The sequence below is a fragment of the Branchiostoma belcheri genome, unplaced genomic scaffold (genome assembly GCF_001625305.1).
Source record: "Branchiostoma belcheri isolate BF01 breed outbred unplaced genomic scaffold, Haploidv18h27 scaffold1, whole genome shotgun sequence".
NCBI lineage: Eukaryota > Metazoa > Chordata > Leptocardii > Amphioxiformes > Branchiostomatidae > Branchiostoma > Branchiostoma belcheri.
In genome coordinates this window covers 9,576,984-9,591,640 of record NW_017802379.1, presented here as the reverse complement: position 1 = coordinate 9,591,640, position 14,657 = coordinate 9,576,984, and the positions used below count along the sequence as shown (strand labels likewise).

Here is a 14,657-nt window from a genome sequence, read left to right as displayed (position 1 = left end):
GGAGTAAGTTGATGGTATGTGGAGGAATTCAGAAAGCGTTACAATACCCGATTAAATCATATCATCTTACAATCGTCTCCACAATTACATGTACAATATATTCAAGAAAATGCAAAACAGGTCTATGAAATTCAAGGTCACAAATAACCAAAATACTGACGTTCTTCATTGGGAAGAAAATGTTAGGCGTAGGCTACTGTCTGTAACTGCCTGGTCACTTCAATAAGTTCCTTTTGGCAATAGTGTTATTGTTGTAGCAAGTTCCACAGTCTTTTTAGTCCTCCAGACTCTTACGCTTGGAAGGGCCTTGTCATCACAGAAGTTGAATGCTTTGAAAGGAACGGCCACCCTTTCCCTTGTTGTCTTGGAGTTACCTGGACGGTGTAAATAAACAAACAAACTTGTGAATAAGTTCTTAGACTAATTCTTTTAGGTACAGTGCTGTCTTACTTAAGTGAATTTTTGAACAACATATTCACAGCTCATAGGCTATCACAACATAGGCCATACTAGTAGCATAAGTGAAAATATCATTTTTGGGTGGGTTTGTATGTAACGTTATGTATGCTTGTTCAGCAGAGATATTTGACAGCGGATGGATATTTGGTTACTTGATTGATGGCAGTGAAGCTAGAGGTTACCCAGCACGCATCGGGAGGGAATAATTGGGTGTTACGTGGAGGAATTCAGAAATTGGTTAGCTGCGTGTAATACTAGATTGAATATTTACATCATACAACCCCCCCCCCACACACACACACAAACACAGTTTCAATGTTTGCAAAAAACACTTCCAGGGGGTTAGAAATCTCCGATTTTGGATAAGACAAAGTGTTGTTGTTCATCATCATATAAGAGTTTTTATAAAAATGATAGTGCATGTTCCCAACCTTTTTCCTTAAATCTGTATGACTTCATGACAGGATAGGGCAGCTTAGTCCTTACATTGTTCTGACGAGGTGAGGCGGTGGAATCGGTATTTTTCGAGCAGAGGTCCTTCTGTGTACCCTTCACATGTAGGAGTTCCACCTGTGTGTATCAAAACGACAAGTCAAGTATTTCTTTGCAAGCCAAGTCTACACTCTGTACTTGAAAAGTGACTGTGTTTACAATATCGACAGTTCGTGATTCAAGTTAAAACTTTTGGTCCAACACAAAAAGTTCTCTCACCTAGAGCTTTCAACCAGTCACTCTGGTCTTCCTCAGTAGACTGACCCAGTGAAACTTGTCATGTGGCTTCTTTGAAGTGTGACGTCAACACTGGGTCAAAGGTATCTGGTAGACGATGTCGGTTTTTGTGTTGGACCAAAAGTTTTAACTTTAATCATGTAACTATCAACACAGATGAACTTTCATGACATCAACAGTTCGTCTTCAGTGAAAACTCGGTACAAACCAATTTTTGACAAAAAGTTCCCACTTTGGTGAGAAGGTTTTGTGCAAATTGTCTTCCAACAAGACAAAGTTCATGCATTTAATTAAACCCAACAACTGATAGTATTCTTTTGGTCTCGGATGGTACCGAAATTGAGCGGTTTGCCGATTTCAAGTACCTCTGAGGGTAGACTTGTAGTGACCACATGCCCGTAGCCAGGGGGGGGGGGTCGGGGGGTTCGAAAGAACTTTTTGGTCCACTTTTTATGTAAAGGTCCACTTTTGGTCCACTTTTTTATGTAAAGGTCCACTTTTTGGTCCACTTTTATGTAAAGGTCCAAGATTTTTCTGAAAAGATGGACAGGAATCGTAGAAAAACTGCTCCCTTTGTCATTGAATAAAAATTTATCTCTGATTTTTTTCTTGGAAATCCTCTCAAAAATGCACGAAATGCCATTTTAGAAGGTTTATTTTTCAAAATTTTCCGGGGGACCATGCCCCCGGACCCCCTAGGAACCTCGCGCCTACGGCGCTCGAGGTCCCCTCAAGCAGTGGGAAGAACTCCCCCCCCCCCATTCAAAATCCTGGCTACGGGCATGGACCATGACATGGATGTTACGATCGCCCAGGCGTGGAGCGCCCTTCAATCACCACATGAAATTTGGAAATCTCCTATAAGAAAACAAACCGGGACAAAAGTATTTCAGGCATGTGTTTTATTAAGACATATGAAAATAAATAAAAACCAGCGATGGCGACGCACTCAAGTTGATAAAACTTACATAACATTAGTCACGTATCAATTATCAATCAATCAATCAATCAATCAATCAATCAAATGGTTTATGTATTGAAACAATTCTTTTGTACGGGTAAAAATCGTGGGTCATGAATACGACATGATCCAGAAAAACTCAATGATACACAAAAGATCGATGCTGCGGGTAACGTTAGTTTACAACACATAATGGCGGAAACACACTACAGTTACTAGTACATGAAGCATTACCAAATGTCACCACGGTATAGTGAAACGTCGTCGACTAAACCTTACAGGATACGTACCGGAGAACCAATCAGAAGTCTCCTACTTTTGGTCCTGACACGAAAAAGAAGCTTGGCCGTCCTATTATGAATGAAAGTACAACACTGAAACATAAACTAGTTCAAAAGGACCTGAATTTCTGCCTGCAATGACTGATAAACAGTTCTGGAGGCTCAACGCTGCTTTTTCGTAGAACTGGATAAGTTCAGTACACTATGTATACTGATGTAATAGTTAATCAGACTCTATATCCTGTCAGAAGATCAATTCTTCCTGTGTTTAACTCTAAATCTTTTGCTGGTGCGTCTGGGACCAGGTACGTGTTGACAGGACCAGTCGAAAGGACCTGGAGCAGCGGGCTGTGAGGCTGGTACCGGTGTTCCCGTCACTGTGCTGAATTTGAACCCCTCGCCTGGCGCGCTTCCTTCAGGGACGGCAGCAGCGAAGTTAAACACCTCCGGACGCTGCTGCGAGCCTGAGCCAAACTGGAACGAGGGTTGGCTGGGTGCACTGGAGTTAAACCCAACAGTTGGGGCTGGCTTTGCAACCCGGCTTGCACCAAACACTCGGCCGCTGCTGCCAGCTGAGGTGGTCTTAGGACCGAGTCTGGCGGACCGGCCTCCAACTGATGCAGTGCTTCGTCCGCCCACAGAGCTGGTGACTGGCGCGAAGGGCTTGCTTGCTGCTGTGGTGCGAGTAGCTCTGATGGCCTTTCGTACTTTGACGTAAAACGGACTCCCGGCCACAGGCTGACTGTTCACCTTGACGTCTAAACTATGGTACCACGTGACCTTGGGTATGTATGAAATTTCCCACAAGCCCCTCCAGTTCTCTCGCAGCCTTGTCGGTAAGTCATAACCGAAAGGGTCCTGCAGGGTGACGGTGACGTCATCTTTAGGCACAAAACAAAGATGTCCGTTTTTGTCTAATGTTTTTAAGAAAGAGAAACTTGAGACGTCTACGACGGCAGGGTTTACTTCAACTGAACATTTGCATACGTCCACCTTAGTTGTGACTTTTACACCACCTGCCTTCTTCATGTTTCTCCTTACCACTGCCACAGCCGTCCCCTCCGAGAACACGACTTGACTTGGCCGGTCTGTCAGGTCGGTTGGAGTTGTCAGCAGCTCTTCCACCCTCTGTCTGGCTTGACCTTCCGCCACAATGACGTGAGCGTCACTGCCGTGTTCCAAAGCTTGTTTACAGAATTCAGACGCGCTCGTCAGTCCTGACAACTCAAACTCCATCGCTTCTTTCTGAGTTTCCAAACTTTTTTTAAACTCCTGGCGGTCCGACTCTATGTTATTGATGACTTCTGTTTTTCTGTCTTGAAGTAAGGTGACCAGATGATCGAAACAGACCGTGGCCTGTTCAATCGCTGCGTCAATCGATGTGGGCAACTCCGAAATTTCTTTCTCTACGTTGTTCAACACCGTCTGTGCCTCGCTAGCTCGAGCATCTACCTTTCCCAGCAGTTCTTGAAGGTCTAGTTTCTTCTTTTCAGCGATGTCGCCGATTTCTACGGGCTTGTGTTCATCGTCCAACCGATGGTCGACAACGGCACAAGCGGCACAGACCAAAGTCTGACAGGGTTCACAGTAGAAAGTTAAGACTTGGTCTTCGTGCTTTGAGCAAAACGCTTTGCGCTGAAATTCAGTGGCCTTTAGATTCTCGTGGTTCACGATCTGATGCCCTTTCATGGTTGGAAACCTGTTATGTGTGTTTGTACAGGACTCACAAAGCAGAACGGCACACTGTACGCACCATGCCCGCGTCCCTCCCTCCTTCCCCTCGCACACCTGGCACGGCACACCTGGCTCCGCCCCTTTCTTCACGGCCGCGAAGTCCAGCAGGTTGTTGACGTAAATGTTGGTCCTCAGTCCGTCCACACCTTGGTCTGGTAGACTGACGTTTCTGCGACAGGTTGGACAGTCCAGCGGCTGTTGTTTCGTAGCCCAAATCTCCAGGCAATCTTTACAAAATGTGTGCAGACATGGCAGTATTCTGGGATCCCGGAAGTGCAACTTGCAGACGGCACACGTTAGGAACTGGTCGTCAATGACGTCGTCCAACTCTTGAATTTTCCCCGCCATGATGCGGCCACTATGATTCCTCGAGAACTTCTGAACAACGCTTACAACAAGCCACGTTCTGTTTTATATTCTTATTAGTAGGGGATGTGAAACTAGGCGCAGCAGTGTTCTTGGAAGAAAGGTTTCGGAAGGCTTACGTCATGCTGTAGGTCAGGTCAAGGGTGAAGAATGCGCACACACCCACCTTCGTTACCTCCTTCTGCGGAGGTATTGTTTTTCGCGTGTTTGTATTTGTCTCTCTAAATCCCTTGTGTCTATCTCTCTCTGTGTGTATGTGTGTGTGTGTGTGTGTGTGCGACGTGTGTGTGTTTGCTTGTGTCCGCATTACCTCACTATAGACCTTCAAACGGTCAGACACAGGAAATAAGGTCTCCGAAGCTGGCCGACAGCTAGCAAGAAGTTGGCCGTTAGCATAGAGGCGGAGGGAAAATAAACAAATTCACAATAGATGAAATAAGAAATTCATTTTTTTTAACCATTGGAACCACATATGGTGTAACGATACCTTGGTATACGCGACAAACACACACTCACTCACTCAAAACAATGCCCCTGTAACAAGAGAGCAAAAATTAACATTTTAGCAGGCGTTTCCTTTTATCATTTTATAATGCGACAGCTGGGTCGGCAAAAGAACCTCGGTACAAATAGAAGTGATACTGTCAGAAAGAAACGTGACATGCCCAAAATCGCAGTCGTGGAGCCTGCTAAGGAGGCTACCTTTATGTTCACCGATGACCCCATACAACATGACGTCAGGCCTCACCTTCCGAAACATACTTCCCAGAAGGCTGCTGTGCCTAGTTTCACATCCGTAGTTAACCAGAGTAAAACAGAACGGGCTTGCTGTAAGCGTTATTAAGATTTTCCTTAGATTTGTAATCATGGCAGGGAACATTGAAGAATCGGAAGACATTGACGACCAGCTCCTAACGTGTGCCGTCTGCAAGTTGCGCTTCCGGGACCCCAGAATACTGCCATGTCTGCACACATTTTGTAAAGAATGCCTGGACATTTGGGCTACTAAACAACAGCCACTGAAGTGTCCAACCTGCCGCAGAAACGTCACTCTACCAGACCAAGGTGTGGACGGACTGAGGACCAATATTTACGTCAACAACCTGCTGGACTTCGCGGCCGTGAAGAAAGGGGCGGAGCCAGGTGTGCCGTGCCAGGTGTGCGAGGGGAAGGAGGGAGGGGCGCGGGTATGGTGCGTACAGTGTGCCGTTCTGCTTTGTGAGTCCTGTACAAACACACATAACAGGTTTCCAACCATGAAAGGGCATCAGATCGTGACCCAAGAGGATCTGAAGGCCACTGAATTTCAGCGCAAATCGTTTTGCCCAAAGCACGAAGGCCAAGTGTTAATTTTCTATTGTGAACCCTGTCAGACTTTGGTCTGTGCCGCCTGTGCTGTTGTCGACCATCGGTTGGACGATGAACACAAGCCCGTAGAAATCGGCGACATCGCTGAAAAGAAGAAACTGGGCCTTCAAGAACTGCTCGGAAAGGTAGATGATCGGGCGAAAGAGGTACGGGCCGCGGTGAACGACGCCGGAAAAGAAATTTCGGAGTTGCTCACATCGACCGACACAACGATTGAACAGGCCACGGTCTGTTTCGATCATCTGATCACCTTGGTTCAAGACAGAAAAACTGAAGTCATCAATGACATAGAGTCGAGCGGTCAGGAGGTCACAAAATGCTTGGAAACTCAGAAAGAAGCGATAGAGTTCGAGTTGTCAGGACTGACGAGCGCGTCTGAATTCGGTAAACAAGCTTTGGAACACGGCAGTGACGCTCACGTCATTGTGGCGGAAGGTCAAGCCAGACAGAGGGTGGAAGAGCTGCTGACAACTCCAACCGACCTGACAGTCCGGCCAAGTCAAGTCGTGTTCTCGGAGGGGACGGCTGTGGCAGGGTTAAGGGAAAACATGAAGAAGGCAGGGTGTGTACAAGTCACAAGTAAGGCGGACGTATCCAAATGTTCAGTTGAAGTAAACCCTGCTGTCGTAGACGTCTCAAGTTTCACTTTGTTAAGAACATTAGACAAAAACGGACATCTATGTTTTGTGCCTAAAGATGACGTCACCGTCACACTGAAGGAACCTTTCGGTCATGACTTACCGACAAGTTTACAAGAGAAGGGCAGGGGCTTGTGGGAAATTTCATACATGCCAAAGTTGCCGGGTAACCATACTTTAGAGGTCAAGGTGAACGGTCAGCCTGTGGCCGGACGTCCGTTTTACGTCAAGGTACAATACAGCCACACTCCAGACTTAACCATTGGGAAACAAAGTAGGGGGACCGGCGGAGAAAATTTTGGTCCAGTAGATGTAGCAGTGGACACGGCTGGCAACATTGTAGTCGTGGATGGTAAGAGAGAACGTGTGCATGTGTTTGATCCCAAGACTGGTCAGTCACTTCGACATGGCACACACTTGGTTGGTGAGCGTCCATGCGGTATTGACATTGATTCCAATGGACGGTTCACTGTGGCGTCGTCTTGCGAGGGAAGTCAGGGAGTTAGGGTGTACTCACAGAAAGGAGCACTCGTAGAGAGGTTGTTTTCTGATCGTTTTCGAGAGCTACGTGGAGTTGCAGTTCTGCAGAACGGCCGCATGGTGGTGTCGGACAAGCAAGAGAAGTCGTGTTTCCTCCTGCAGCCTGACAAGGGCCTCATCCGGGAGGTTGGCAAGGGGCAGTTACAGGACCCATGGTTCATCGCGGCGGACGAATCACGTGACCTGTTCTACGTCACCGACGGCGATGCTAACAAAGTCTTTGCATTTGACCTTGACGGGAAGATGACCTTTTGCTTTGGTGAGACTGGTCCGAGTGAGGGACAGTTCCTGTGTCCATCGGGGATAACATTAGACCCAGAGGGAAACATCATTGTGGTGAACTTTCTTGACGGGCGTCTACAAGTGTTCAAGCCTGACGGCAAGTACTTGAGAACTGTGGCAAAGGTGAACAATTTTCCTTCGGGAATCGCACTGACACCAAATGGCCACATAGCTGTAGCATGTTATTGGGAACACTGTGTTGAGTTACACTCCTACAGTTAACAAGACTGGCAATGAAAACACATTGCCATGGCGACGGTGGTTGCTGTTAGGGTTATTGTTTGCATGGCACTTGGTACCTGTTAAGTCTAGACAGCCCCGGGGTCACAGAAAGTAGGGCCATCGGGGAAGAGAGGTCTTCCCAAGGGTTTACAGGAATGTGGGCATAGATGTGGGTCAGAGACATGCCTGTGGACATTCCATTCCTGTGGACAAAATGCCTGTACCATTCCTAGAATTCTTGCAAACTGCACACAATACTGTACCATTAGGCTCCTCCCCGAGACGTCGTCAAAAACATGAAGAAGAATTCAGACTTCCAGGAAGTATGCAATCCTTAGCTTCCTGAATTCCCCCACTGATTCCAGCCAGATTCTGATATTTTCGCCCCATTTCCTGAGTCTGACCTTTTGTTCCACATTTCGATCTTTCGCCACCCACGTGCTGTCAACCAGCTCTGACCGACAAGTATAAACACAGACCCACAGATCTGCCACCCAAAAACAATACTTCAGAAAAGTAATACACTGTGCTTATTGCCGAATTCATTGACAAGGTGTGGACAGGTTTCCTAAGAACAGATCTCGTGTATACTGTATACATGTACATGTACAGTGTCTCCATATGCATGTCATAGAACTGAACTTGAACAAGAATCATTTTGTAATGGGCACTTCTAACAAGGGTAATAACTTTTCAGAACCGAAATGTACCTTTTTTTAAAAGAGAATCTTAACTAGTTTGATGATTACAGCAATTTAATAAGCCTGCACGACAATGTCTTTTTGTCGATTCAAATTAGTTGTCCGTGAATGAATCGTCCTTTTTTAATGTAGTGTATCGGTAGATAATGGCAGTCTGACTTTATAAGGATGTTTATGTAAATAGTTGATTTTGATATACAAGAAATAAGGAATTCGATCACTGGGACACTCCAGTGTTATATTGTTTCATTTTTGTCTTCTAGTCGCTTGTCTGTTTACTGTATATTGTTCAGTCGCTAGGGTTAGCACATTGTAAGAGCCTTCATACAACAAAAACAAATAAAACAATTCAGATATGTACTATAAAAACTGTTATATCACTATTATGCAGGAGACTAGGGCCGCGATCGTGTTTCCAAGAACAATGTTTCCACGTAACGTCTCTATGGTTTCAACAATATTTGCTCTATGAACAAAGGTATTTTAGTTCTGTCAGTTCTGTTGTCAGAAGGTTAGTCACACATACGCAGATACTAGTACTAGTATGTAGTCACTCACCTTGGACATCGGTGGTGAAATCAGTATAGATGGAAGGGTGTCAGAAATCAGGGAGTCATCTGGGTGCCTCTCTGAAGTCCACTCGCCCGAAACTGAGGAAAAACTCCCCCTCGATCTGCTGGAAAAGCAATAGGACCTCGCCATTCTACTGTCCCGAGGAGAAATAACGCTTCCTTGAGAGCAGAATTTTCTGTTTGTCCCCGCAAGTCGTCCGTTTTGGAGGCGGTGTCGCCTTTCTGTGTGCACGGCATCGGTCATACTCGGCAGAGCGGGAGCCACGTTCTCCACCAACCACGACCGGTTTGAGTCCACCTGTTCTCCGCCTTTGAAAGCGACACTCTGGTTGGCGCACAGGTGTTGGACACTCAAGGTGACCTTTCCGTCGTCTTGTGTCTTCCTTGTGGGGAGTTTGAGACTTTTGGAGAGGAACCACAGATTCTCCACTGGTAAACGGACGCAAACTGGCGTCTGTAGCAACCGGCGTGGCTAAAAAGATTTTATAACATTGTAAATATGATATCAATCAATCAACTTTATTGCACGGATACAGTGTATGGCAAGTTGGTAAACAGTACTATATGACTACTCTAAAATTGGTGACGTTAGAACTAGAATATCTAGCATATTGCAAGCTAAATTCACTAGTAGGCTAGAACCAGTCATAGACCTTGTAGTTAAAAGACTACCTTGTACTGAATATATATACATGTAAATCATGAATGTTCCCGATTCAAATCCGAGAGAGCGAATTTTGAATTTATGAATCGTGAAGAAGGGACTGAAAGTTTTATAAAGACGATGGTAAGAAGACATATCAGTAAGGTCCTGGTCACATATGTCGTACGATTGTCGTACGATCGCGAACGGAAGGTATTCTATCTTGTGATAGTCGTGCACAAGTCCTGTTGCTGAAAAGGCTGTCGACGGTTGGTTCTGTCACGGCCTGCTCCAAAATTGCACGGCATCAAAATCGTATGACAACCTACGACGGATGCACGACGAATCTACAACATCGCACGAAATCCTTGCACTAACCTTCTCAAAAACGTCGCTATGATCCTCTGCCATTCTTTCTGTGGTTTCCCAACACATGATATCAATGTTTGTAGTTCTCAACCCCTAATAACCCAAGTGTTACCTAGGTGAGGAAGCCACCATGCTCACCAGCTTTCAATGAAACTCAAAACATTCCCAGGACTCTTTCGACGTAGCGACCTATATAATAATGACAGCTTTTCTTTGTTTCAAACCGGATAGTTTCAAATTAGAATGAATACTAGTAGCTTTCGCTGAACCCTCGCTGAACAATAATAATGGTCGGTTGCTAAAGCTGTAGCAATGTTAGTCCGCACATAACAGGGTGACAATTGTTCGAAAGATTGTGTACATGGGAAACGTCTAATGGGTAGGGTTTTTTTTCCTTTGGGGAAAAGCCTCCCCAACTATTTAGATGGCGGTGAGGGACTAGCCATCCTCACCCCTGAAGGCGACAGATTGTCGTACGATCTTCGCACGATATCGATCGTCTCACGATGGCAAACTGATGGCATGCTTTGCATAATAATGCGTGTGTCGTATGCGAAATCAGCTGTACCGTTACTGAAATGGCTGTCTTGTCGGTACTTGGTTTTGTCTGTCACAGTTGCATAAAGATTTTGCGACATCAAACTCGTACGTATACGACGGCCTAGGACGTAATGTAACCGTTGCCCGACAGACATGCCCGTGCACCACTTCAATAGTTGCCGCGGTACTTTCCTAGAGAACGACCAGCCATTCGTTAATATATTAGGCCATGTTGATTTGATTATATGGATGACATCCTCTGGGAACCCCAAAACTGATGCGAGCGTGCGAATAAAAGAAGTTTGGCCGAAAAAAGTTGCTTTCATTATTTCAATCTTCGTGGTTTCGAAGGTTGAACAAATGACACAGAGTATAGTTTGGCAAATAATCTAGTCTTCAAATTTATTTCTTTACATTTTCGTCTTTTTCGTTTGATTTTGGCATTCTACGACATTGGTATCGTTTTCCAATGTTTTTTTTTTCAACCTACGATATATATTTTCTCATTTTTTCAACTGTTTTGTACGATTTACAGTATGCTTGAAAACTTTTTTTCCGCGCGCGGATGTCATCCATATAATCAAATGAACATGGCCTAACATATAGCTCGGAAATAAACAGGTATGAATACCGGCACGATCACGGTAGTCATGGCAGATTGCGAACTCTGATCGGTCAAATATTTGACAGATCGCTCAGCAAATGTCATGGACAAAGCTTTTTACAGCTTGTGTGTTTTGTTGTCTTTTCAATTATACATTTGTACCGTGCAGTATATTCCATTAAGAAGATCAATATGGTCCCACAAATCCATTTTGGTTGCTCGACGGTCGCCTAGCGATAGTCGTCTAGTGTCAAAGGGGTCTTACAAAAAGGCTTTAAGTTAGCAATGTGGTTTATCGTGAGAATAAATAGCCATGCCTTCAAGTACTAGAGTTATCAACCAAGGATTGAGGTGTTCAAGACTTCATTCTTTCCTAGAACTATTGCAGAGTGGAACTCACTGTCACCAAGTACAGTAGGGGCATTGTCAATAGATAGCTTTAAACAAAGTCTAGAGCTAGAAGTTCAAGGGTTAGGTGTAGCAAGTCGATCGGTGTAATATAGCCAGCTGCCGCCGCACCGCGTGCCTGCGAAGCTGGTGTGTTACGCCGAAAGGCGGTTATACAGGCTATACAGATACAGATACAGAATCTTATGTAAGATGGAAGAATGTCCCTACTTGTTTAAACCCTGCATGACGCCAGCTCAAAGGCGCTGAAGTTTTTATCTACTTGAAATGGTCCAAAGGTGAGAGCAACACTGTCAAGGCTACACATGCAATTATATATGGCTGCCAAGACAAATAGCACGTGCACAAAGATATCTTTAAGCAATCTTGACCTTCACCTTGTCCCATCATTCGTTTTAAGAAAATCTAACTCATGCAATAGATAAGGACTCAGCGTCTAGGAAAGTTAAAGCAATGTGTACGAAGTCACTACGAACCAAGCATGATACGGCTCATTCGTAGATTAGGCCACACCAAGTAAATTTTATGGATGACGTCCGCGCGCGCATTGATTTTGGCCTGTTCCTAGAAAAAAAACAAGGAATTCCGCTTCCTGTAACTATGACCAAAGAGTCACGACAGTGCCGCAAATCGTTAGATTGACGGGAAACCCGTAACGCGAAATGGGTAAAGAGCACATGCTTTATTTCTGCAGGCCTGCAAAAATGTGATGAAAGAAACAGGACAGGACGACAACTGCTGTTCCACCTGATTTATTGCTGTTTTGATGATGAATAAAAGACTTCTTGCTTGTTAATCTGTGTCACCTCATTCAATTTGTGTCCTAACATTCGTCGTCTCTTAGTATATTTCTAATCTAGGCATCTTGTTTTTTAGGACCCTTCTTGTTTTTTTCGCCCTCTCGCATTAGATATAGGGTCTCCAAAGGACGTCATCCATAAAATTTACTTGGTGTAGCCTTAGACAACGCTGAGACGAAATTCGACCGATTTCGACGCTATCCCTCGTTCTCAAGAAAAGATCATTGCCCTGCTGTTACATGTTACATAGCATTGTCAGCAACGCATATGCAGTTCTGCATTGCTTGTGATTGAGTTCAAAAAATATTTTTGCTACCTGTATGTAGTGGTGCAAAGGTGAGAGTGATAATGAATACTAGTAGTCATTTTGTTTATACAGCCACCAGTAAAAGGTCGTAGTATCTCAAACAGACAGGTACACATGCAAAGGTGACGGTCTCCAATAGAAACTTTATTTACACTTTGACACGTAGTCAGTGCGACACAGTGATCATAGTTCAGAGGTTGCAGTTGGAAGTTGTTGTTTTTTCTGAACACATCGTGATATTGCGAGTTACTGTCTATTTTGTAACGTAACGTACGTACAGAGAAATGGATGAGACAGGCAAGAACGTCACGTCATCAGATGATGACAAAGCGGAGACAAAGTCAGGCCGGGAATCTAAAAAAGAAAGCTGCTGTTTGGTATGTACAACACACTACTTTTCATGTGTGCATCCAATGCGATTTCAGGGCAGCAAAACTGGAAATATTCTGAATCAGGCAATCTTTGTGATATTGACACATACTGCTTCACATGAGCACATTTGAGTCAGCATTTCATACTTTGGGCTTTTAAAACAGCAGAAACAAGCCCCAAGATGAGTCCTTTATTTTCTGGGTGGCACCCTAAAAATCAGCCCAGTGTACTTCCAGTAAGCATTTTCCGTCAGAATGCAGGGAATTTTTGCTCAATGGCGGCCAATATACATTGGGACAGTGTGGTTCAACTCACTATGTAAATAAATGACCAGAATATTGGCTTTGAAAAATTGGTTTTCCAGGCCCTAAAAATTGCATTGGATGCCTTTAATCTGGGCTACCGTATCTTTCTGCGTGCATCATTTCACAACTAACATTCAATCCATTTAAGTATACATGTAGGTAAACCTACATTCACCATTGCCTGAGGCTATTGACAGGATCGTCCTGTCAACAGCAGGAAATACTGCACTGCTGACAGGATCGTCCTGTCAATAGCAGAAAATACTGCACTGCTGACAGGACGATCCTGTCAATAGCAGAAAATATTGCACTGCTGACAGGACGATCCTGTCAATAAGAGGAAATACTGCATTGCTGACAGGATCGTCCTGTCAGCAGTGCCATTTTTGACACTGTTGACAGGATCGTCCTGTCAGCAGTGCCATTTTTGGCACTATTGACAGGATTTTTTAAATCTTCCATTTTGGGCTCTATTGCCATGATTTCTTCTTTGTTTTCATTTGTTTAACCAGTCAGAAGGCATATGCTACTGTACTGCAGATTAGGCGTTTCACGATGGCGGCTATCATCACGTTAACAGTTATCAATACAGAGTACTCCAGCAGATATATGTCAAAACTAGACATGTTCAAAATATAAATACAGGCGAATTTCATGCATAAGCTGTCTGAAATACGAAGGCGGTTACATAAGATGAAGACAATAAAAAAGACAAAAAGAAGTTGATCTCTATCCATTATTTATTCTTTCAACAACTTCGAAATCAAATGGAACAAATCCAGGAAAGTACCGCTGGTGTGGCCGGTTCAGCTAGCCGGCTCGCTAACAACAACAGCCCCCTGGCGCGCGTATCCAGCTGGCCACCGAATTTTACCGGCCCCACTGGGCCCCACAGTACCGGCAAAGGCACGCTGCAGGGCCTGGCACGCTGGTTAGTGTTACTGGGGGGCGGGTTGTCGTGTTGCTGTTAGCAAGCCTGGCGGTTAACCCTGGGTGCCCCAGAGTCCGGCGATAGATTTCGGGAGAAACCGTATTTGCCCGCTACCATTATCCACCCAAACCCCTTCGTCCTAGTCTCTACCAGACTCCTTTGCAGGCTGAATAAATAGTAGAAATCGGCAAAGGGGGAAATCATTGGCCAGAGGAGTTGGCCGGCCATAGAGGGTCCAGTTTGCCTGCACGGATTCCCGCGGCGCCGGCTGTAATGGCTAGCGCTTACTGTCGCCCCGACTAGCCTCTACCAGGAGCCTCTACCTCTACCATCTACATAAGACCTACACGAACCAGCGCCCACCCCAAAATTTCCAGTACGAAATAAAAATACGAAAATTTTATCGATCCTGTCAATAGTAGAATAATTTGCACTGCTGACNGGAAAAATCCTGTCAGCAGTGCAGTATTTTCTGCTATTGACAGGACGATCCTGTCAGCAGTGCAATATTTTCTGCTATTGACA

At 44.9% G+C, this 14,657-nt stretch overlaps 3 protein-coding genes across 3 annotated transcripts in view; 2 read left to right on the top strand and 1 right to left on the bottom strand.

Moving 5' to 3' along the window:
- Positions 1 to 2,316: 2,316 nt before the first annotated feature.
- LOC109479331 (tripartite motif-containing protein 3-like) lies at positions 2,317 to 4,763 on the bottom strand. Its single transcript, XM_019781320.1, has one exon. It carries the CDS (start codon positions 4,510 to 4,512, stop codon positions 2,683 to 2,685), a length of 1,830 nt encoding a protein of 609 aa, XP_019636879.1. The 5' UTR covers positions 4,513 to 4,763; the 3' UTR covers positions 2,317 to 2,682.
- Positions 4,764 to 4,846: 83 nt separating this feature from the next.
- LOC109478831 (tripartite motif-containing protein 3-like) lies at positions 4,847 to 7,648 on the top strand. The gene has a single exon (XM_019780681.1). The coding sequence runs from the start codon at positions 5,397 to 5,399 to the stop codon at positions 7,578 to 7,580; it is 2,184 nt and encodes a 727-aa protein (XP_019636240.1). The 5' UTR covers positions 4,847 to 5,396; the 3' UTR covers positions 7,581 to 7,648.
- Positions 7,649 to 12,735: 5,087 nt separating this feature from the next.
- The window catches only part of LOC109487291 (sialin-like), a 10,188-nt gene continuing 8,266 nt past the window's right edge, over positions 12,736 to 14,657 (top strand). Inside the window, exon 1 of the mRNA XM_019791307.1 lies at positions 12,736 to 12,901. Within this exon, the coding sequence (XP_019646866.1) occupies positions 12,809 to 12,901 (93 nt within the window). The 5' untranslated portion in view covers positions 12,736 to 12,808. The remainder of the gene's footprint in view (positions 12,902 to 14,657) is intronic.

Bases quoted from the DNA above. Each gene is read 5' to 3' on its own strand.
- LOC109479331 (XM_019781320.1), bottom strand. From the start codon at position 4,512: ATGGCGGGGAAAATTCAAGAGTTGGACGACGTCATTGACGACCAGTTC.
- LOC109478831 (XM_019780681.1), top strand. From the start codon at position 5,397: ATGGCAGGGAACATTGAAGAATCGGAAGACATTGACGACCAGCTCCTA.